At 37.8% G+C, this 21,907-nt stretch overlaps 19 protein-coding genes across 19 annotated transcripts; 6 read left to right on the forward strand and 13 right to left on the reverse strand.

The window, feature by feature from the left end:
• Positions 1 to 281: 281 nt before the first annotated feature.
• On the reverse strand, positions 282 to 1,119 carry LOC116655700 (histone H1-like). The gene has a single exon (XM_044718213.1). The coding sequence runs from the start codon at positions 1,117 to 1,119 to the stop codon at positions 364 to 366; it is 756 nt and encodes a 251-aa protein (XP_044574148.1). The 3' UTR covers positions 282 to 363.
• Positions 604 to 2,659, reverse strand: LOC123258357 (histone H3). The gene has a single exon (XM_044718223.1). It carries the CDS (start codon positions 2,657 to 2,659, stop codon positions 2,249 to 2,251), a length of 411 nt encoding a protein of 136 aa, XP_044574158.1. The 3' UTR covers positions 604 to 2,248.
• Positions 2,660 to 2,946: 287 nt separating this feature from the next.
• On the forward strand, positions 2,947 to 8,259 carry LOC116655990. Its single transcript, XM_044718206.1, has 3 exons — positions 2,947 to 3,257; positions 4,425 to 4,731; positions 7,893 to 8,259. The coding sequence occupies exons 1-3, from the start codon at positions 2,947 to 2,949 to the stop codon at positions 8,205 to 8,207; spliced, it is 933 nt and encodes a 310-aa protein (XP_044574141.1). The 3' UTR covers positions 8,208 to 8,259.
• Positions 3,737 to 4,256, reverse strand: LOC123258367 (histone H2A). The gene has a single exon (XM_044718234.1). It carries the CDS (start codon positions 4,180 to 4,182, stop codon positions 3,808 to 3,810), a length of 375 nt encoding a protein of 124 aa, XP_044574169.1. The 5' UTR covers positions 4,183 to 4,256; the 3' UTR covers positions 3,737 to 3,807.
• Positions 4,337 to 4,825, forward strand: LOC123258375 (histone H2B). The gene has a single exon (XM_044718244.1). The coding sequence runs from the start codon at positions 4,408 to 4,410 to the stop codon at positions 4,777 to 4,779; it is 372 nt and encodes a 123-aa protein (XP_044574179.1). The 5' UTR covers positions 4,337 to 4,407; the 3' UTR covers positions 4,780 to 4,825.
• LOC123258348 (histone H1-like) lies at positions 5,230 to 6,068 on the reverse strand. Its single transcript, XM_044718214.1, has one exon. It carries the CDS (start codon positions 6,066 to 6,068, stop codon positions 5,319 to 5,321), a length of 750 nt encoding a protein of 249 aa, XP_044574149.1. The 3' UTR covers positions 5,230 to 5,318.
• On the reverse strand, positions 5,553 to 7,694 carry LOC123258361 (histone H3). The gene has a single exon (XM_044718228.1). The coding sequence runs from the start codon at positions 7,606 to 7,608 to the stop codon at positions 7,198 to 7,200; it is 411 nt and encodes a 136-aa protein (XP_044574163.1). The 5' UTR covers positions 7,609 to 7,694; the 3' UTR covers positions 5,553 to 7,197.
• Positions 8,260 to 8,685: 426 nt separating the features above from the next.
• Positions 8,686 to 9,205, reverse strand: LOC123258368 (histone H2A). Its single transcript, XM_044718235.1, has one exon. It carries the CDS (start codon positions 9,129 to 9,131, stop codon positions 8,757 to 8,759), a length of 375 nt encoding a protein of 124 aa, XP_044574170.1. The 5' UTR covers positions 9,132 to 9,205; the 3' UTR covers positions 8,686 to 8,756.
• An 80-nt stretch (positions 9,206 to 9,285) lies between these two features.
• LOC123258376 (histone H2B) lies at positions 9,286 to 9,774 on the forward strand. Its single transcript, XM_044718245.1, has one exon. The coding sequence runs from the start codon at positions 9,357 to 9,359 to the stop codon at positions 9,726 to 9,728; it is 372 nt and encodes a 123-aa protein (XP_044574180.1). The 5' UTR covers positions 9,286 to 9,356; the 3' UTR covers positions 9,729 to 9,774.
• A 404-nt stretch (positions 9,775 to 10,178) lies between these two features.
• On the reverse strand, positions 10,179 to 11,094 carry LOC123258355 (histone H1-like). Its single transcript, XM_044718221.1, has one exon. It carries the CDS (start codon positions 11,015 to 11,017, stop codon positions 10,268 to 10,270), a length of 750 nt encoding a protein of 249 aa, XP_044574156.1. The 5' UTR covers positions 11,018 to 11,094; the 3' UTR covers positions 10,179 to 10,267.
• A 1,025-nt stretch (positions 11,095 to 12,119) lies between these two features.
• On the reverse strand, positions 12,120 to 12,643 carry LOC123258363 (histone H3). Its single transcript, XM_044718230.1, has one exon. It carries the CDS (start codon positions 12,555 to 12,557, stop codon positions 12,147 to 12,149), a length of 411 nt encoding a protein of 136 aa, XP_044574165.1. The 5' UTR covers positions 12,558 to 12,643; the 3' UTR covers positions 12,120 to 12,146.
• Positions 12,644 to 12,772: 129 nt separating this feature from the next.
• On the forward strand, positions 12,773 to 18,157 carry LOC123258342. Its single transcript, XM_044718207.1, has 3 exons — positions 12,773 to 13,155; positions 14,323 to 14,629; positions 17,791 to 18,157. The coding sequence occupies exons 1-3, from the start codon at positions 12,845 to 12,847 to the stop codon at positions 18,103 to 18,105; spliced, it is 933 nt and encodes a 310-aa protein (XP_044574142.1). The 5' UTR covers positions 12,773 to 12,844; the 3' UTR covers positions 18,106 to 18,157.
• On the reverse strand, positions 13,635 to 14,154 carry LOC6498689 (histone H2A). The gene has a single exon (XM_001967644.4). The coding sequence runs from the start codon at positions 14,078 to 14,080 to the stop codon at positions 13,706 to 13,708; it is 375 nt and encodes a 124-aa protein (XP_001967680.1). The 5' UTR covers positions 14,081 to 14,154; the 3' UTR covers positions 13,635 to 13,705.
• Positions 14,235 to 14,723, forward strand: LOC116655987 (histone H2B). The gene has a single exon (XM_032454981.2). It carries the CDS (start codon positions 14,306 to 14,308, stop codon positions 14,675 to 14,677), a length of 372 nt encoding a protein of 123 aa, XP_032310872.1. The 5' UTR covers positions 14,235 to 14,305; the 3' UTR covers positions 14,678 to 14,723.
• LOC6504940 (histone H1) lies at positions 15,128 to 16,043 on the reverse strand. The gene has a single exon (XM_001964774.3). The coding sequence runs from the start codon at positions 15,964 to 15,966 to the stop codon at positions 15,217 to 15,219; it is 750 nt and encodes a 249-aa protein (XP_001964810.3). The 5' UTR covers positions 15,967 to 16,043; the 3' UTR covers positions 15,128 to 15,216.
• Positions 17,069 to 17,795, reverse strand: LOC116655979 (histone H3). The gene has a single exon (XM_032454972.2). It carries the CDS (start codon positions 17,504 to 17,506, stop codon positions 17,096 to 17,098), a length of 411 nt encoding a protein of 136 aa, XP_032310863.1. The 5' UTR covers positions 17,507 to 17,795; the 3' UTR covers positions 17,069 to 17,095.
• A 426-nt stretch (positions 18,158 to 18,583) lies between the features above and the next one.
• On the reverse strand, positions 18,584 to 19,103 carry LOC116655983 (histone H2A). The gene has a single exon (XM_032454976.2). It carries the CDS (start codon positions 19,027 to 19,029, stop codon positions 18,655 to 18,657), a length of 375 nt encoding a protein of 124 aa, XP_032310867.1. The 5' UTR covers positions 19,030 to 19,103; the 3' UTR covers positions 18,584 to 18,654.
• An 80-nt stretch (positions 19,104 to 19,183) lies between these two features.
• Positions 19,184 to 19,672, forward strand: LOC116655988 (histone H2B). Its single transcript, XM_032454982.2, has one exon. The coding sequence runs from the start codon at positions 19,255 to 19,257 to the stop codon at positions 19,624 to 19,626; it is 372 nt and encodes a 123-aa protein (XP_032310873.1). The 5' UTR covers positions 19,184 to 19,254; the 3' UTR covers positions 19,627 to 19,672.
• A 404-nt stretch (positions 19,673 to 20,076) lies between these two features.
• Positions 20,077 to 20,993, reverse strand: LOC123258351 (histone H1-like). Its single transcript, XM_044718217.1, has one exon. The coding sequence runs from the start codon at positions 20,913 to 20,915 to the stop codon at positions 20,166 to 20,168; it is 750 nt and encodes a 249-aa protein (XP_044574152.1). The 5' UTR covers positions 20,916 to 20,993; the 3' UTR covers positions 20,077 to 20,165.
• Positions 20,994 to 21,907: the final 914 nt, after the last annotated feature.

A 21,907-nucleotide genomic window follows, 5' to 3' on the forward strand; every position in this document is an offset into this window, starting at 1 on the left:
AACCTTACCTTACCTACCATAGTAGACTTTTATTATTTTTATTATTATTAGTTATACCTTCATAAACAAACGAGTAGAATGATGCTGGGCGTCGTTTTTCTATATTACATTAAATAATTGATATTTTTTATGTACAGGCGTACATTGCATAGGCATGCAACCAAATTTTCAAATTTTCTATTGCAATTTCGAATCCAGTATTGTTTTTAAGATACTCTCCTAAAAAGTCAAGTTGAAAAAAATTGATAATTTCTTTCTCTTTAAAACATATCTTGTAGCCCTGAAAAGGGCTTGTTTAATTTAATTTTAGATTTCGAAATCTAAAATTTCGATTGCAAACATGTGCAATTTTAATGCACATTTTTACAATTTTTTTTTTGCTGCCGTGGTCTTAGCTTTTGGCTTCTTTGCGGTAGCAGGAGCAGCGGCTTTCTTCACAGTCTTTTTGGGCTTAGCAGATGCAGCTGGTTTAGCCTTTGGGGCTTTAGCTGCCTTTGGTTTGGCTGATGATGGCTTCACCTTTGATGCTACTGCTTTTGCCTTAACGTTACCAGATTTCTTAGCGTCCTTTGCCTTGGCCTTCTCGGTCTTTTTCTTTTCAGCGGTCTTCTTAGTAGCCACGGCTTTTTTAGTTTTGGGCTTCTTGTCGGCAGCTCCGGCGGCCTTTTTAGTGGTGGCTCCGGTCTTCTTGGTGGATACCTTCTTGGTTTTAGTTTTTTTCTCAACAGAAGAAGGCTTTGGCTTGGGCTCCTTCTTGGCAGAAGCTGACAGTTTAAACGAACCAGAAGCACCCTTTCCCTTCGTCTGGATCAGCTTACCGTTGGCAACGGCAGACTTCAGGTACTTCTTGATGAAAGGAGCCAGCTTCTGAGCATCGCATTTGTACGTGGCAGTAATGTACTTCTTGATTGCTAGGAGGGACGAGCCCCCACGCTCCTTCAAATTCTTTATTGAAGCGTCTACCATTTGTTGAGTTGGCGGATGCGATGGTGGTGCAGTGGTCTTCTTCGCCTTTGTGGCAGCGGAGCCCGTTGCCTTTTTGGCTGTTACTTTCTTCTCAACCGGTGCAGGTGGAGCTGCCACAGGAGACGCGGATGTAGCTACTGCTGAATCGGACATTTTTAAATTTTTATTCACAGAAATAAACTTTTTTTTATGCAAAAAATAGCCCGCGACCCCACATCCAAAGTCCCTTGCTCGGATGAGAATCGAGGAGGAGAGCAGTTTGACTATGTGTTTGGCACAGTTCATTTGTGTTACAAATGTTTTTTCGAAGGGTGTAATTATTTTTTACTATTTCATTCTTAAAATGATATAATGTTGATTTTTTTAAATTGCGTTTTATTCTTAAATATTCAAAATTTAATAAAAACTTTTTTCAATTGCCGTATATAGATCGGTTGCTTTTTATTGAGTACTCGAAAGTGCACGTTTACGTTAATATCTTAAATATTTTACATTAAAACATCGTTAAAAATATAAAATGATTGTATTATTGTTGATATACAAATGAATGTTATAAATTGAACTTTCAACTACCAGTTATGCAAATAATAATTTTATTTTTATATAATACTCATACTTAAATATAGCTTTTAAAATGACCCTTTCCTGGATAAAATGTGCGCTTTCATTTGACATAAAGAAACTGTTTTGGTACTAAAAAATATAGTTTTTCTAAAAGAATATAATTTTAAATTGTTTTGTTTTTTCTAATAAATCTTCTCTATTTTACATTCTGGAAGTAATTCATATTTTTTATATTTGGCTATGTATACCAGTGAAAGTCTCACATTGAACTATAATTACCAGTTATAATAGCCTTCAAAAAATAACCTTTACTTTAGTTTTCACTTAATAAATAATAATCTTCTAATATAATACAAACTCTTAGTTAATTTTAAAATGCATAATAGAAATTTGTATATTAAATAATATCATTTCTTATAAAATTTTAATTTTTTTTGTTTGACATATTTTAAGTTTTTCTTTATATATTTACCAATTTATGACTTAAACAGCTAAATGCTAATATTAATATTCTGTAAAGAGTGCTCTAAATAAAAACATATATATATTTTGCTATACATTTATTAAATATATTTTTCTTTGCCTTCCAAATCTAAAAACTAATTCTTTTGGGTTATATATCAATAGGTACTCAAATCTCATTGAAAATAACATTGTGGTCCTGAAAAGGACCGATTTTTTTTTAAATATATGGGCTTCCAATTGACAATTATTCAATTTAAGCGCGCTCTCCACGGATACGACGAGCCAGCTGGATGTCTTTGGGCATAATAGTAACGCGCTTGGCATGAATGGCGCACAAATTGGTATCTTCAAACAGACCAACCAGATAGGCTTCGCTAGCTTCCTGCAAAGCCATCACAGCCGAGCTCTGGAAGCGCAAATCTGTCTTGAAGTCCTGAGCTATTTCACGCACCAACCGCTGGAATGGCAGCTTGCGGATCAACAACTCGGTACTCTTCTGGTAGCGACGGATTTCACGGAGAGCCACAGTTCCGGGACGATAGCGATGGGGCTTCTTTACTCCTCCGGTGGCTGGAGCACTCTTCCGTGCGGCCTTTGTAGCCAGTTGTTTGCGTGGCGCCTTGCCACCAGTCGATTTACGAGCAGTCTGCTTTGTACGAGCCATTTTAATTTCCAAATTCACTGTTCTCTTCGCGCCTCTAAAAACACAATAAACGTGCTGCCCGTTGCGCTACCTCTTTATATACCAGAAACGCCGAGGGTTGAAAAGAGGGAGATAGAACAACATGCCATTTCGATCAATCGGGTTTCGGAAGAGCGAGAAAAATATATCGCTCGGAACTCTTCGTATTCTCATTGAATCGGTATAAAGAGCAGCGCACCGATCTGACAAAATTAGTTCTTCAGTGACTTTCGTGCAGTGTGTTAATATAAAAAGAAAAAGATTGAAAAATGACTGGTCGTGGTAAAGGTGGCAAGGGCTTGGGAAAAGGTGGCGCCAAGCGTCATCGCAAAGTCTTGCGTGATAACATCCAGGGTATTACAAAGCCAGCTATTCGCCGTTTGGCTCGTCGTGGCGGTGTGAAGCGCATCTCTGGTCTTATCTACGAGGAAACTCGTGGAGTCCTGAAAGTGTTCTTGGAGAACGTTATTCGTGACGCCGTCACCTACACCGAACACGCCAAAAGGAAGACAGTGACGGCCATGGATGTTGTTTATGCTCTGAAGAGACAGGGACGCACTCTATACGGCTTCGGCGGTTAAAATTATTTTTGTACAGCCTGTACTTCAACTATACAATCGGTCCTTTTCAGGACCACAATTTCTTGAACAAAAAAAGAGAATAAAATTTGAAATAGTACCGTAATGATCGATCGTAGCCTTAGAAACTAGATATAATTTATTATAATTCAGAAAGCAGAATTTTACTTAATTTAGAAACGAAATAAACGGTATACTACTAGAAACTACATTTTTGTTTTTACATATATGCACACACAATAATCACACTCTTCACACAAGCTCTATATGTATATTATTGAAAATTCTTGAATGATTTTAAGTGAAATTTACATTCAACGTGGTTTTCTTTCATTTTATTTCAATCATTCATAATAGCGACAAAAATGTTTTCGCTTTTATTCTTGTTAATATATTGTTTATACATTTTGTTATTGTAATGTAAACTAGTGCTAATCTTGTAGTTGAAAATTTATATTCTTTTGAAAAAGTGTGGTCGTCCTGAAAAGGACGTTTGGGTTTATAAATGTGTTTATGTACAAGTATTCTGTATTCAGGGCCGTAATTAAGCGTTTAGGCCTTCTTCTCGGTCTTCTTGGGCAAAAGCACAGCCTGGATGTTGGGCAACACGCCACCCTGAGCTATGGTGACACCAGAGAGCAGCTTGTTCAACTCCTCGTCATTGCGAATAGCCAACTGGAGATGACGGGGAATAATCCTAGTCTTCTTGTTATCACGGGCAGCATTGCCAGCTAACTCGAGAACTTCAGCTGCCAGGTATTCCATAACGGCAGCCAGGTAAACAGGAGCGCCGGCACCAACGCGTTCAGCATAGTTGCCTTTGCGGAGCAGACGGTGAATACGTCCGACGGGGAACTGAAGACCAGCACGATTCGATCGGGACTTTGCCTTTCCCTTCACTTTTCCACCCTTGCCACGACCAGACATTTTTTTTTACTTTACGATAATTCACTTCACACACGAATAATGGTGGCGAACTATGGACCACCAATTTATACTTATGCCTTTATCCCTGCTTTCAGTTGGGGGTAGGTCGTTTCTGATGAAATTTTTTAAAAGTAGACCTGAAAACCTTGCTCGAATAAAAGTACTAAGCCGAACGGCTGTTGGGCGCAAATATTATTGTGAAGTGAAGTGAATTTGAAAGTAACTATGCCGCCGAAAACCAGTGGAAAGGCAGCCAAGAAGGCTGGCAAAGCTCAGAAAAATATAACCAAGAATGATAAGAAGAAGAAGCGCAAGAGGAAGGAAAGCTATGCTATTTACATCTACAAGGTTCTGAAGCAGGTTCACCCTGACACTGGAATTTCGTCTAAAGCTATGAGTATAATGAACAGCTTCGTAAACGATATCTTTGAGCGTATTGCTGCTGAGGCTTCGCGTCTGGCTCATTACAACAAGCGCTCGACCATCACCAGTCGGGAAATCCAAACGGCTGTTCGTCTTCTCCTGCCTGGAGAGTTGGCCAAGCATGCCGTTAGTGAAGGAACCAAGGCTGTCACTAAGTATACAAGCTCCAAGTAGATTGCTCGCTTGCTGGGCAGAATGATCCAAAAAGGCCCTTTTCAGGGCCACAACATCATTTTATCAAAGAACACCAAATTTTTAATAGAAGACAATAAAATAATTTCTTATTAATTCTTAAAGAAACACCATTTTTTAAGAATCACATTAGTAAATAAATAAACATCTTAACCTTACCTTACCTACCATAGTAGACTTTTATTATTTTTATTATTATTAGTTATACCTTCATAAACAAACGAGTAGAATGATGCTGGGCGTCGTTTTTCTATATTACATTAAATAATTGATATTTTTTATGTACAGGCGTACATTGCATAGGCATGCAACCAAATTTTCAAATTTTCTTTTGCAATTTCGAATCCAGTATTGTTTTTAAGATACTCTCCTAAAAAGTCAAGTTGAAAAAAATTGATAATTTCTTTCTCTTTAAAACATATCTTGTAGCCCTGAAAAGGGCTTGTTTAATTTAATTTTAGATTTCGAAATCTAAAATTTCGATTGCAAACATGTGCAATTTTAATGCACATTATTACAATTTATTTTTTTGCTGCCGTGGTCTTAGCTTTTGGCTTCTTTGCGGTAGCAGGAGCAGCGGCTTTCTTCACAGTCTTTTTGGGCTTAGCAGATGCAGCTGGTTTAGCCTTTGGGGCTTTAGCTGCCTTTGGTTTGGCTGATGATGGCTTCACCTTTGATGCTACTGCTTTTGCCTTAACGTTACCAGATTTCTTAGCGTCCTTTGCCTTGGCCTTCTCGGTCTTTTTCTTTTCAGCGGTCTTCTTAGTAGCCACGGCTTTTTTAGTTTTGGGCTTCTTGTCGGCAGCTCCGGCGGCCTTTTTAGTGGTGGCTCCGGTCTTCTTGGTGGATACCTTCTTGGTTTTAGTTTTTTTCTCAACAGAAGAAGGCTTTGGCTTGGGCTCCTTCTTGGCAGAAGCTGACAGTTTAAACGAACCAGAAGCACCCTTTCCCTTCGTCTGGATCAGCTTACCGTTGGCAACGGCAGACTTCAGGTACTTCTTGATGAAAGGAGCCAGCTTCTGAGCATCGCATTTGTACGTGGCAGTAATGTACTTCTTGATTGCTAGGAGGGACGAGCCCCCACGCTCCTTCAAATTCTTTATTGAAGCGTCTACCATTTGTTGAGTTGGCGGATGCGATGGTGGTGCAGTGGTCTTCTTCGCCTTTGTGGCAGCGGAGCCCGTTGCCTTTTTGGCTGTTACTTTCTTCTCAACCGGTGCAGGTGGAGCTGCCACAGGAGACGCGGATGTAGCTACTGCTGAATCGGACATTTTTAAATTTTTATTCACAGAAATAAACTTTTTTTTATGCAAAAAATAGCCCGCGACCCCACATCCAAAGTCCCTTGCTCGGATGAGAATCGAGGAGGAGAGCAGTTTGACTATGTGTTTGGCACAGTTCATTTGTGTTACAAATGTTTTTTCGAAGGGTGTAATTATTTTTTACTATTTCATTCTTAAAATGATATAATGTTGATTTTTTTAAATTGCGTTTTATTCTTAAATATTCAAAATTTAATAAAAACTTTTTTCAATTGCCGTATATAGATCGGTTGCTTTTTATTGAGTACTCGAAAGTGCACGTTTACGTTAATATCTTAAATATTTTACATTAAAACATCGTTAAAAATATAAAATGATTGTATTATTGTTGATATACAAATGAATGTTATAAATTGAACTTTCAACTACCAGTTATGCAAATAATAATTTTATTTTCATATAATACTCATACTTAAATATAGCTTTTAAAATGACCCTTTCCTGGATAAAATGTGCGCTTTCATTTGACATAAAGAAACTGTTTTGGTACTAAAAAATATAGTTTTTCTAAAAGAATATAATTTTAAATTGTTTTGTTTTTTCTAATAAATCTTCTCTATTTTACATTCTGGAAGTAATTCATATTTTTTATATTTGGCTATGTATTCCAGTGAAAGTCTCACATTGAACTATAATTACCAGTTATAATAGCCTTCAAAAAATAACCTTTACTTTAGTTTTCACTTAATAAATAATAATCTTCTAATATAATACAAACTCTTAGTTAATTTTAAAATGCATAATAGAAATTTGTATATTAAATAATATCATTTCTTATAAAATTTTAATTTTTTTTGTTTGACATATTTTAAGTTTTTCTTTATATATTTACCAATTTATGACTTAAACAGCTAAATGCTAATATTAATATTCTGTAAAGAGTGCTCTAAATAAAAACATATATATATTTTGCTATACATTTATTAAATATATTTTTCTTTGCCTTCCAAATCTAAAAACTAATTCTTTTGGGTTATATATCAATAGGTACTCAAATCTCATTGAAAATAACATTGTGGTCCTGAAAAGGACCGATTTTTTTTTAAATATATGGGCTTCCAATTGACAATTATTCAATTTAAGCGCGCTCTCCACGGATACGACGAGCCAGCTGGATGTCTTTGGGCATAATAGTAACGCGCTTGGCATGAATGGCGCACAAATTGGTATCTTCAAACAGACCAACCAGATAGGCTTCGCTAGCTTCCTGCAAAGCCATCACAGCCGAGCTCTGGAAGCGCAAATCTGTCTTGAAGTCCTGAGCTATTTCACGCACCAACCGCTGGAATGGCAGCTTGCGGATCAACAACTCGGTACTCTTCTGGTAGCGACGGATTTCACGGAGAGCCACAGTTCCGGGACGATAGCGATGGGGCTTCTTTACTCCTCCGGTGGCTGGAGCACTCTTCCGTGCGGCCTTTGTAGCCAGTTGTTTGCGTGGCGCCTTGCCACCAGTCGATTTACGAGCAGTCTGCTTTGTACGAGCCATTTTAATTTCCAAATTCACTGTTCTCTTCGCGCCTCTAAAAACACAATAAACGTGCTGCCCGTTGCGCTACCTCTTTATATACCAGAAACGCCGAGGGTTGAAAAGAGGGAGATAGAACAACATGCCATTTCGATCAATCGGGTTTCGGAAGAGCGAGAAAAATATATCGCTCGGAACTCTTCGTATTCTCATTGAATCGGTATAAAGAGCAGCGCACCGATCTGACAAAATTAGTTCTTCAGTGACTTTCGTGCAGTGTGTTAATATAAAAAGAAAAAGATTGAAAAATGACTGGTCGTGGTAAAGGTGGCAAGGGCTTGGGAAAAGGTGGCGCCAAGCGTCATCGCAAAGTCTTGCGTGATAACATCCAGGGTATTACAAAGCCAGCTATTCGCCGTTTGGCTCGTCGTGGCGGTGTGAAGCGCATCTCTGGTCTTATCTACGAGGAAACTCGTGGAGTCCTGAAAGTGTTCTTGGAGAACGTTATTCGTGACGCCGTCACCTACACCGAACACGCCAAAAGGAAGACAGTGACGGCCATGGATGTTGTTTATGCTCTGAAGAGACAGGGACGCACTCTATACGGCTTCGGCGGTTAAAATTATTTTTGTACAGCCTGTACTTCAACTATACAATCGGTCCTTTTCAGGACCACAATTTCTTGAACAAAAAAAGAGAATAAAATTTGAAATAGTACCGTAATGATCGATCGTAGCCTTAGAAACTAGATATAATTTATTATAATTCAGAAAGCAGAATTTTACTTAATTTAGAAACGAAATAAACGGTATACTACTAGAAACTACATTTTTGTTTTTACATATATGCACACACAATAATCACACTCTTCACACAAGCTCTATATGTATATTATTGAAAATTCTTGAATGATTTTAAGTGAAATTTACATTCAACGTGGTTTTCTTTCATTTTATTTCAATCATTCATAATAGCGACAAAAATGTTTTCGCTTTTATTCTTGTTAATATATTGTTTATACATTTTGTTATTGTAATGTAAACTAGTGCTAATCTTGTAGTTGAAAATTTATATTCTTTTGAAAAAGTGTGGTCGTCCTGAAAAGGACGTTTGGGTTTATAAATGTGTTTATGTACAAGTATTCTGTATTCAGGGCCGTAATTAAGCGTTTAGGCCTTCTTCTCGGTCTTCTTGGGCAAAAGCACAGCCTGGATGTTGGGCAACACGCCACCCTGAGCTATGGTGACACCAGAGAGCAGCTTGTTCAACTCCTCGTCATTGCGAATAGCCAACTGGAGATGACGGGGAATAATCCTAGTCTTCTTGTTATCACGGGCAGCATTGCCAGCTAACTCGAGAACTTCAGCTGCCAGGTATTCCATAACGGCAGCCAGGTAAACAGGAGCGCCGGCACCAACGCGTTCAGCATAGTTGCCTTTGCGGAGCAGACGGTGAATACGTCCGACGGGGAACTGAAGACCAGCACGATTCGATCGGGACTTTGCCTTTCCCTTCACTTTTCCACCCTTGCCACGACCAGACATTTTTTTTTACTTTACGATAATTCACTTCACACACGAATAATGGTGGCGAACTATGGACCACCAATTTATACTTATGCCTTTATCCCTGCTTTCAGTTGGGGGTAGGTCGTTTCTGATGAAATTTTTTAAAAGTAGACCTGAAAACCTTGCTCGAATAAAAGTACTAAGCCGAACGGCTGTTGGGCGCAAATATTATTGTGAAGTGAAGTGAATTTGAAAGTAACTATGCCGCCGAAAACCAGTGGAAAGGCAGCCAAGAAGGCTGGCAAAGCTCAGAAAAATATAACCAAGAATGATAAGAAGAAGAAGCGCAAGAGGAAGGAAAGCTATGCTATTTACATCTACAAGGTTCTGAAGCAGGTTCACCCTGACACTGGAATTTCGTCTAAAGCTATGAGTATAATGAACAGCTTCGTAAACGATATCTTTGAGCGTATTGCTGCTGAGGCTTCGCGTCTGGCTCATTACAACAAGCGCTCGACCATCACCAGTCGGGAAATCCAAACGGCTGTTCGTCTTCTCCTGCCTGGAGAGTTGGCCAAGCATGCCGTTAGTGAAGGAACCAAGGCTGTCACTAAGTATACAAGCTCCAAGTAGATTGCTCGCTTGCTGGGCAGAATGATCCAAAAAGGCCCTTTTCAGGGCCACAACATCATTTTATCAAAGAACACCAAATTTTTAATAGAAGACAATAAAATAATTTCTTATTAATTCTTAAAGAAACACCATTTTTTAAGAATCACATTAGTAAATAAATAAACATCTTAACCTTACCTTACCTACCATAGTAGACTTTTATTATTTTTATTATTATTAGTTATACCTTCATAAACAAACGAGTAGAATGATGCTGGGCGTCGTTTTTCTATATTACATTAAATAATTGATATTTTTTATGTACAGGCGTACATTGCATAGGCATGCAACCAAATTTTCAAATTTTCTTTTGCAATTTCGAATCCAGTATTGTTTTTAAGATACTCTCCTAAAAAGTCAAGTTGAAAAAAATTGATAATTTCTTTCTCTTTAAAACATATCTTGTAGCCCTGAAAAGGGCTTGTTTAATTTAATTTTAGATTTCGAAATCTAAAATTTCGATTGCAAACATGTGCAATTTTAATGCACATTATTACAATTTATTTTTTTGCTGCCGTGGTCTTAGCTTTTGGCTTCTTTGCGGTAGCAGGAGCAGCGGCTTTCTTCACAGTCTTTTTGGGCTTAGCAGATGCAGCTGGTTTAGCCTTTGGGGCTTTAGCTGCCTTTGGTTTGGCTGATGATGGCTTCACCTTTGATGCTACTGCTTTTGCCTTAACGTTACCAGATTTCTTAGCGTCCTTTGCCTTGGCCTTCTCGGTCTTTTTCTTTTCAGCGGTCTTCTTAGTAGCCACGGCTTTTTTAGTTTTGGGCTTCTTGTCGGCAGCTCCGGCGGCCTTTTTAGTGGTGGCTCCGGTCTTCTTGGTGGATACCTTCTTGGTTTTAGTTTTTTTCTCAACAGAAGAAGGCTTTGGCTTGGGCTCCTTCTTGGCAGAAGCTGACAGTTTAAACGAACCAGAAGCACCCTTTCCCTTCGTCTGGATCAGCTTACCGTTGGCAACGGCAGACTTCAGGTACTTCTTGATGAAAGGAGCCAGCTTCTGAGCATCGCATTTGTACGTGGCAGTAATGTACTTCTTGATTGCTAGGAGGGACGAGCCCCCACGCTCCTTCAAATTCTTTATTGAAGCGTCTACCATTTGTTGAGTTGGCGGATGCGATGGTGGTGCAGTGGTCTTCTTCGCCTTTGTGGCAGCGGAGCCCGTTGCCTTTTTGGCTGTTACTTTCTTCTCAACCGGTGCAGGTGGAGCTGCCACAGGAGACGCGGATGTAGCTACTGCTGAATCGGACATTTTTAAATTTTTATTCACAGAAATAAACTTTTTTTTATGCAAAAAATAGCCCGCGACCCCACATCCAAAGTCCCTTACTCGGATGAGAATCGAGGAGGAGAGCAGTTTGACTATGTGTTTGGCACAGTTCATTTGTGTTACAAATGTTTTTTCGAAGGGTGTAATTATTTTTTACTATTTCATTCTTAAAATGATATAATGTTGATTTTTTTAAATTGCGTTTTATTCTTAAATATTCAAAATTTAATAAAAACTTTTTCCAATTGCCGTATATAGATCGGTTGCTTTTTATTGAGTACTCGAAAGTGCACGTTTACGTTAATATCTTAAATATTTTACATTAAAACATCGTTAAAAATATAAAATGATTGTATTATTGTTGATATACAAATGAATGTTATAAATTGAACTTTCAACTACCAGTTATGCAAATAATAATTTTATTTTTATATAATACTCATACTTAAATATAGCTTTTAAAATGACCCTTTCCTGGATAAAATGTGCGCTTTCATTTGACATAAAGAAACTGTTTTGGTACTAAAAAATATAGTTTTTCTAAAAGAATATAATTTTAAATTGTTTTGTTTTTTCTAATAAATCTTCTCTATTTTACATTCTGGAAGTAATTCATATTTTTTATATTTGGCTATGTATACCAGTGAAAGTCTCACATTGAACTATAATTACCAGTTATAATAGCCTTCAAAAAATAACCTTTACTTTAGTTTTCACTTAATAAATAATAATCTTCTAATATAATACAAACTCTTAGTTAATTTTAAAATGCATAATAGAAATTTGTATATTAAATAATATCATTTCTTATAAAATTTTAATTTTTTTTGTTTGACATATTTTAAGTTTTTCTTTATATATTTACCAATTTATGACTTAAACAGCTAAATGCTAATATTAATATTCTGTAAAGAGTGCTCTAAATAAAAACATATATATATTTTGCTATACATTTATTAAATATATTTTTCTTTGCCTTCCAAATCTAAAAACTAATTCTTTTGGGTTATATATCAATAGGTACTCAAATCTCATTGAAAATAACATTGTGGTCCTGAAAAGGACCGATTTTTTTTTAAATATATGGGCTTCCAATTGACAATTATTCAATTTAAGCGCGCTCTCCACGGATACGACGAGCCAGCTGGATGTCTTTGGGCATAATAGTAACGCGCTTGGCATGAATGGCGCACAAATTGGTATCTTCAAACAGACCAACCAGATAGGCTTCGCTAGCTTCCTGCAAAGCCATCACAGCCGAGCTCTGGAAGCGCAAATCTGTCTTGAAGTCCTGAGCTATTTCACGCACCAACCGCTGGAATGGCAGCTTGCGGATCAACAACTCGGTACTCTTCTGGTAGCGACGGATTTCACGGAGAGCCACAGTTCCGGGACGATAGCGATGGGGCTTCTTTACTCCTCCGGTGGCTGGAGCACTCTTCCGTGCGGCCTTTGTAGCCAGTTGTTTGCGTGGCGCCTTGCCACCAGTCGATTTACGAGCAGTCTGCTTTGTACGAGCCATTTTAATTTCCAAATTCACTGTTCTCTTCGCGCCTCTAAAAACACAATAAACGTGCTGCCCGTTGCGCTACCTCTTTATATACCAGAAACGCCGAGGGTTGAAAAGAGGGAGATAGAACAACATGCCATTTCGATCAATCGGGTTTCGGAAGAGCGAGAAAAATATATCGCTCGGAACTCTTCGTATTCTCATTGAATCGGTATAAAGAGCAGCGCACCGATCTGACAAAATTAGTTCTTCAGTGACTTTCGTGCAGTGTGTTAATATAAAAAGAAAAAGATTGAAAAATGACTGGTCGTGGTAAAGGTGGCAAGGGCTTGGGAAAAGGTGGCGCCAAGCGTCATCGCAAAGTCTTGCGTGATAACATCCAGGGTATTACAAAGCCAGCTATTCGCCGTTTGGCTCGTCGTGGCGGTGTGAAGCGCATCTCTGGTCTTATCTACGAGGAAACTCGTGGAGTCCTGAAAGTGTTCTTGGAGAACGTTATTCGTGACGCCGTCACCTACACCGAACACGCCAAAAGGAAGACAGTGACGGCCATGGATGTTGTTTATGCTCTGAAGAGACAGGGACGCACTCTATACGGCTTCGGCGGTTAAAATTATTTTTGTACAGCCTGTACTTCAACTATACAATCGGTCCTTTTCAGGACCACAATTTCTTGAACAAAAAAAGAGAATAAAATTTGAAATAGTACCGTAATGATCGATCGTAGCCTTAGAAACTAGATATAATTTATTATAATTCAGAAAGCAGAATTTTACTTAATTTAGAAACGAAATAAACGGTATACTACTAGAAACTACATTTTTGTTTTTACATATATGCACACACAATAATCACACTCTTCACACAAGCTCTATATGTATATTATTGAAAATTCTTGAATGATTTTAAGTGAAATTTACATTCAACGTGGTTTTCTTTCATTTTATTTCAATCATTCATAATAGCGACAAAAATGTTTTCGCTTTTATTCTTGTTAATATATTGTTTATACATTTTGTTATTGTAATGTAAACTAGTGCTAATCTTGTAGTTGAAAATTTATATTCTTTTGAAAAAGTGTGGTCGTCCTGAAAAGGACGTTTGGGTTTATAAATGTGTTTATGTACAAGTATTCTGTATTCAGGGCCGTAATTAAGCGTTTAGGCCTTCTTCTCGGTCTTCTTGGGCAAAAGCACAGCCTGGATGTTGGGCAACACGCCACCCTGAGCTATGGTGACACCAGAGAGCAGCTTGTTCAACTCCTCGTCATTGCGAATAGCCAACTGGAGATGACGGGGAATAATCCTAGTCTTCTTGTTATCACGGGCAGCATTGCCAGCTAACTCGAGAACTTCAGCTGCCAGGTATTCCATAACGGCAGCCAGGTAAACAGGAGCGCCGGCACCAACGCGTTCAGCATAGTTGCCTTTGCGGAGCAGACGGTGAATACGTCCGACGGGGAACTGAAGACCAGCACGATTCGATCGGGACTTTGCCTTTCCCTTCACTTTTCCACCCTTGCCACGACCAGACATTTTTTTTTACTTTACGATAATTCACTTCACACACGAATAATGGTGGCGAACTATGGACCACCAATTTATACTTATGCCTTTATCCCTGCTTTCAGTTGGGGGTAGGTCGTTTCTGATGAAATTTTTTAAAAGTAGACCTGAAAACCTTGCTCGAATAAAAGTACTAAGCCGAACGGCTGTTGGGCGCAAATATTATTGTGAAGTGAAGTGAATTTGAAAGTAACTATGCCGCCGAAAACCAGTGGAAAGGCAGCCAAGAAGGCTGGCAAAGCTCAGAAAAATATAACCAAGAATGATAAGAAGAAGAAGCGCAAGAGGAAGGAAAGCTATGCTATTTACATCTACAAGGTTCTGAAGCAGGTTCACCCTGACACTGGAATTTCGTCTAAAGCTATGAGTATAATGAACAGCTTCGTAAACGATATCTTTGAGCGTATTGCTGCTGAGGCTTCGCGTCTGGCTCATTACAACAAGCGCTCGACCATCACCAGTCGGGAAATCCAAACGGCTGTTCGTCTTCTCCTGCCTGGAGAGTTGGCCAAGCATGCCGTTAGTGAAGGAACCAAGGCTGTCACTAAGTATACAAGCTCCAAGTAGATTGCTCGCTTGCTGGGCAGAATGATCCAAAAAGGCCCTTTTCAGGGCCACAACATCATTTTATCAAAGAACACCAAATTTTTAATAGAAGACAATAAAATAATTTCTTATTAATTCTTAAAGAAACACCATTTTTTAAGAAACACATTAGTAAATAAATAAACATCTTAACCTTACCTTACCTACCATAGTAGACTTTTATTATTTTTATTATTATTAGTTATACCTTCATAAACAAACGAGTAGAATGATGCTGGGCGTCGTTTTTCTATATTACATTAAATAATTGATATTTTTTATGTACAGGCGTACATTGCATAGGCATGCAACCAAATTTTCAAATTTTCTATTGCAATTTCGAATCCAGTATTGTTTTTAAGATACTCTCCTAAAAAGTCAAGTTGAAAAAAATTGATAATTTCTTTCTCTTTAAAACATATCTTGTAGCCCTGAAAAGGGCTTGTTTAATTTAATTTTAGATTTCGAAATCTAAAATTTCGATTGCAAACATGTGCAATTTTAATGCACATTATTACAATTTATTTTTTTGCTGCCGTGGTCTTAGCTTTTGGCTTCTTTGCGGTAGCAGGAGCAGCGGCTTTCTTCACAGTCTTTTTGGGCTTAGCAGATGCAGCTGGTTTAGCCTTTGGGGCTTTAGCTGCCTTTGGTTTGGCTGATGATGGCTTCACCTTTGATGCTACTGCTTTTGCCTTAACGTTACCAGATTTCTTAGCGTCCTTTGCCTTGGCCTTCTCGGTCTTTTTCTTTTCAGCGGTCTTCTTAGTAGCCACGGCTTTTTTAGTTTTGGGCTTCTTGTCGGCAGCTCCGGCGGCCTTTTTAGTGGTGGCTCCGGTCTTCTTGGTGGATACCTTCTTGGTTTTAGTTTTTTTCTCAACAGAAGAAGGCTTTGGCTTGGGCTCCTTCTTGGCAGAAGCTGACAGTTTAAACGAACCAGAAGCACCCTTTCCCTTCGTCTGGATCAGCTTACCGTTGGCAACGGCAGACTTCAGGTACTTCTTGATGAAAGGAGCCAGCTTCTGAGCATCGCATTTGTACGTGGCAGTAATGTACTTCTTGATTGCTAGGAGGGACGAGCCCCCACGCTCCTTCAAATTCTTTATTGAAGCGTCTACCATTTGTTGAGTTGGCGGATGCGATGGTGGTGCAGTGGTCTTCTTCGCCTTTGTGGCAGCGGAGCCCGTTGCCTTTTTGGCTGTTACTTTCTTCTCAACCGGTGCAGGTGGAGCTGCCACAGGAGACGCGGATGTAGCTACTGCTGAATCGGACATTTTTAAATTTTTATTCACAGAAATAAACTTTTTTTTATGCAAAAAATAGCCCGCGACCCCACATCCAAAGTCCCTTGCTCGGATGAGAATCGAGGAGGAGAGCAGTTTGACTATGTGTTTGGCACAGTTCATTTGTGTTACAAATGTTTTTTCGAAGGGTGTAATTATTTTTTACTATTTCATTCTTAAAATGATATAATGTTGATTTTTTTAAATTGCGTTTTATTCTTAAATATTCAAAATTTAATAAAAACTTTTTTCAATTGCCGTATATAGATCGGTTGCTTTTTATTGAGTACTCGAAAGTGCACGTTTACGTTAATATCTTAAATATTTTACATTAAAACATCGTTAAAAATATAAAATGATTGTATTATTGTTGATATACAAATGAATGTTGTAAATTGAACTTTCAACTACCAGTTATGCAAATAATAATTTTATTTTTATATAATACTCATACTTAAATATAGCTTTTAAAATGACCCTTTCCTGGATAAAATGTGCGCTTTCATTTGACATAAAGAAACTGTTTTGGTACTAAAAAATATAGTTTTTCTAAAAGAATATAATTTTAAATTGTTTTGTTTTTTCTAATAAATCTTCTCTATTTTACATTCTGGAAGTAATTCATATTTTTTATATTTGGCTATGTATACCAGTGAAAGTCTCACATTGAACTATAATTACCAGTTATAATAGCCTTCAAAAAATAACCTTTACTTTAGTTTTCACTTAATAAATAATAATCTTCTAATATAATACAAACTCTTAGTTAATTTTAAAATGCATAATAGAAATTTGTATATTAAATAATATCATTTCTTATAAAATTTTAATTTTTTTTGTTCGACATATTTTAAGTTTTTCTTTATATATTTACCAATTTATGACTTAAACAGCTAAATGCTAATATTAATATTCTGTAAAGAGTGCTCTAAATAAAAACATATATATATTTTGCTATACATTTATTAAATATATTTTTCTTTGCCTTCCAAATCTAAAAACTAATTCTTTTGGGTTATATATCAATAGGTACTCAAATCTCATTGAAAATAACATTGTGGTCCTGAAAAGGACCGATTTTTTTTTAAATATATGGGCTTCCAATTGACAATTATTCAATTTAAGCGCGCTCTCCACGGATACGACGAGCCAGCTGGATGTCTTTGGGCATAATAGTAACGCGCTTGGCATGAATGGCGCACAAATTGGTATCTTCAAACAGACCAACCAGATAGGCTTCGCTAGCTTCCTGCAAAGCCATCACAGCCGAGCTCTGGAAGCGCAAATCTGTCTTGAAGTCCTGAGCTATTTCACGCACCAACCGCTGGAATGGCAGCTTGCGGATCAACAACTCGGTACTCTTCTGGTAGCGACGGATTTCACGGAGAGCCACAGTTCCGGGACGATAGCGATGGGGCTTCTTTACTCCTCCGGTGGCTGGAGCACTCTTCCGTGCGGCCTTTGTAGCCAGTTGTTTGCGTGGCGCCTTGCCACCAGTCGATTTACGAGCAGTCTGCTTTGTACGAGCCATTTTAATTTCCAAATTCACTGTTCTCTTCGCGCCTCTAAAAACACAATAAACGTGCTGCCCGTTGCGCTACCTCTTTATATACCAGAAACGCCGAGGGTTGAAAAGAGGGAGATAGAACAACATGCCATTTCGATCAATCGGGTTTCGGAAGAGCGAGAAAAATATATCGCTCGGAACTCTTCGTATTCTCATTGAATCGGTATAAAGAGCAGCGCACCGATCTGACAAAATTAGTTCTTCAGTGACTTTCGTGCAGTGTGTTAATATAAAAAGAAAAAGATTGAAAAATGACTGGTCGTGGTAAAGGTGGCAAGGGCTTGGGAAAAGGTGGCGCCAAGCGTCATCGCAAAGTCTTGCGTGATAACATCCAGGGTATTACAAAGCCAGCTATTCGCCGTTTGGCTCGTCGTGGCGGTGTGAAGCGCATCTCTGGTCTTATCTACGAGGAAACTCGTGGAGTCCTGAAAGTGTTCTTGGAGAACGTTATTCGTGACGCCGTCACCTACACCGAACACGCCAAAAGGAAGACAGTGACGGCCATGGATGTTGTTTATGCTCTGAAGAGACAGGGACGCACTCTATACGGCTTCGGCGGTTAAAATTATTTTTGTACAGCCTGTACTTCAACTATACAATCGGTCCTTTTCAGGACCACAATTTCTTGAACAAAAAAAGAGAATAAAATTTGAAATAGTACCGTAATGATCGATCGTAGCCTTAGAAACTAGATATAATTTATTATAATTCAGAAAGCAGAATTTTACTTAATTTAGAAACGAAATAAACGGTATACTACTAGAAACTACATTTTTGTTTTTACATATATGCACACACAATAATCACACTCTTCACACAAGCTCTATATGTATATTATTGAAAATTCTTGAATGATTTTAAGTGAAATTTACATTCAACGTGGTTTTCTTTCATTTTATTTCAATCATTCATAATAGCGACAAAAATGTTTTCGCTTTTATTCTTGTTAATATATTGTTTATACATTTTGTTATTGTAATGTAAACTAGTGCTAATCTTGTAGTTGAAAATTTATATTCTTTTGAAAAAGTGTGGTCGTCCTGAAAAGGACGTTTGGGTTTATAAATGTGTTTATGTACAAGTATTCTGTATTCAGGGCCGTAATTAAGCGTTTAGGCCTTCTTCTCGGTCTTCTTGGGCAAAAGCACAGCCTGGATGTTGGGCAACACGCCACCCTGAGCTATGGTGACACCAGAGAGCAGCTTGTTCAACTCCTCGTCATTGCGAATAGCCAACTGGAGATGACGGGGAATAATCCTAGTCTTCTTGTTATCACGGGCAGCATTGCCAGCTAACTCGAGAACTTCAGCTGCCAGGTATTCCATAACGGCAGCCAGGTAAACAGGAGCGCCGGCACCAACGCGTTCAGCATAGTTGCCTTTGCGGAGCAGACGGTGAATACGTCCGACGGGGAACTGAAGACCAGCACGATTCGATCGGGACTTTGCCTTTCCCTTCACTTTTCCACCCTTGCCACGACCAGACATTTTTTTTTACTTTACGATAATTCACTTCACACACGAATAATGGTGGCGAACTATGGACCACCAATTTATACTTATGCCTTTATCCCTGCTTTCAGTTGGGGGTAGGTCGTTTCTGATGAAATTTTTTAAAAGTAGACCTGAAAACCTTGCTCGAATAAAAGTACTAAGCCGAACGGCTGTTGGGCGCAAATATTATTGTGAAGTGAAGTGAATTTGAAAGTAACTATGCCGCCGAAAACCAGTGGAAAGGCAGCCAAGAAGGCTGGCAAAGCTCAGAAAAATATAACCAAGAATGATAAGAAGAAGAAGCGCAAGAGGAAGGAAAGCTATGCTATTTACATCTACAAGGTTCTGAAGCAGGTTCACCCTGACACTGGAATTTCGTCTAAAGCTATGAGTATAATGAACAGCTTCGTAAACGATATCTTTGAGCGTATTGCTGCTGAGGCTTCGCGTCTGGCTCATTACAACAAGCGCTCGACCATCACCAGTCGGGAAATCCAAACGGCTGTTCGTCTTCTCCTGCCTGGAGAGTTGGCCAAGCATGCCGTTAGTGAAGGAACCAAGGCTGTCACTAAGTATACAAGCTCCAAGTAGATTGCTCGCTTGCTGGGCAGAATGATCCAAAAAGGCCCTTTTCAGGGCCACAACATCATTTTATCAAAGAACACCAAATTTTTAATAGAAGACAATAAAATAATTTCTTATTAATTCTTAAAGAAACACCATTTTTTAAGAAACACATTAGTAAATAAATAAACATCTTAACCTTACCTTACCTACCATAGTAGACTTTTATTATTTTTATTATTATTAGTTATACCTTCATAAACAAACGAGTAGAATGATGCTGGGCGTCGTTTTTCTATATTACATTAAATAATTGATATTTTTTATGTACAGGCGTACATTGCATAGGCATGCAACCAAATTTTCAAATTTTCTATTGCAATTTCGAATCCAGTATTGTTTTTAAGATACTCTCCAAAAAAGTCAAGTTGAAAAAAATTGATAATTTCTTTCTCTTTAAAACATATCTTGTAGCCCTGAAAAGGGCTTGTTTAATTTAATTTTAGATTTCGAAATCTAAAATTTCGATTGCAAACATGTGCAATTTTAATGCACATTATTACAATTTATTTTTTTGCTGCCGTGGTCTTAGCTTTTGGCTTCTTTGCGGTAGCAGGAGCAGCGGCTTTCTTCACAGTCTTTTTGGGCTTAGCAGATGCAGCTGGTTTAGCCTTTGGGGCTTTAGCTGCCTTTGGTTTGGCTGATGATGGCTTCACCTTTGATGCTACTGCTTTTGCCTTAACGTTACCAGATTTCTTAGCGTCCTTTGCCTTGGCCTTCTCGGTCTTTTTCTTTTCAGCGGTCTTCTTAGTAGCCACGGCTTTTTTAGTTTTGGGCTTCTTGTCGGCAGCTCCGGCGGCCTTTTTAGTGGTGGCTCCGGTCTTCTTGGTGGATACCTTCTTGGTTTTAGTTTTTTTCTCAACAGAAGAAGGCTTTGGCTTGGGCTCCTTCTTGGCAGAAGCTGACAGTTTAAACGAACCAGAAGCACCCTTTCCCTTCGTCTGGATCAGCTTACCGTTGGCAACGGCAGACTTCAGGTACTTCTTGATGAAAGGAGCCAGCTTCTGAGCATCGCATTTGTACGTGGCAGTAATGTACTTCTTGATTGCTAGGAGGGACGAGCCCCCACGCTCCTTCAAATTCTTTATTGAAGCGTCTACCATTTGTTGAGTTGGCGGATGCGATGGTGGTGCAGTGGTCTTCTTCGCCTTTGTGGCAGCGGAGCCCGTTGCCTTTTTGGCTGTTACTTTCTTCTCAACCGGTGCAGGTGGAGCTGCCACAGGAGACGCGGATGTAGCTACTGCTGAATCGGACATTTTTAAATTTTTATTCACAGAAATAAACTTTTTTTTATGCAAAAAGTAGCCCGCGACCCCACATCCAAAGTCCCTTGCTCGGATGAGAATCGAGGAGGAGAGCAGTTTGACTATGTGTTTGGCACAGTTCATTTGTGTTACAAATGTTTTTTCGAAGGGTGTAATTATTTTTTACTATTTCATTCTTAAAATGATATAATGTTGATTTTTTTAAATTGCGTTTTATTCTTAAATATTCAAAATTTAATAAAAACTTTTTTCAATTGCCGTATATAGATCGGTTGCTTTTTATTGAGTACTCGAAAGTGCACGTTTACGTTAATATCTTAAATATTTTACATTAAAACATCGTTAAAAATATAAAATGATTGTATTATTGTTGATATACAAATGAATGTTATAAATTGAACTTTCAACTACCAGTTATGCAAATAATAATTATATTTTTATATAATACTTAAATATAGCTTTTAAAATGACCCTTTCCTGGATAAAATGTGCGCTTTCATTTGACATAAAGAAACTGTTTTGGTACTAAAAAATATAGTTTTTCTAAAAGAATATAATTTTAAATTGTTTTGTTTTTTCTAATAAATCTTCTCTATTTTACATTCTGGAAGTAATTCATATTTTTTATATTTGGCTATGTATACCAGTGAAAGTCTCACATTGAACTATAATTACCAGTTATAATAGCCTTCAAAAAATAACCTTTACTTTAGTTTTCACTTAATAAATAATAATCTTCTAATATAATACAAACTCTTAGTTAATTTTAAAATGCATAATAGAAATTTGTATATTAAATAATATCATTTCTTATAAAATTTTAATTTTTTTTGTTTGACATATTTTAAGTTTTTCTTTATATATTTACCAATTTATGACTTAAACAGCTAAATGCTAATATTAATATTCTGTAAAGAGTGCTCTAAATAAAAACATATATATATTTTGCTATACATTTATTAAATATATTTTTCTTTGCCTTC

Source organism: Drosophila ananassae, unplaced genomic scaffold, assembly GCF_017639315.1.
Source record: "Drosophila ananassae strain 14024-0371.13 unplaced genomic scaffold, ASM1763931v2 tig00000205, whole genome shotgun sequence".
Classification (NCBI taxonomy): Eukaryota; Metazoa; Arthropoda; class Insecta; order Diptera; family Drosophilidae; genus Drosophila; species Drosophila ananassae.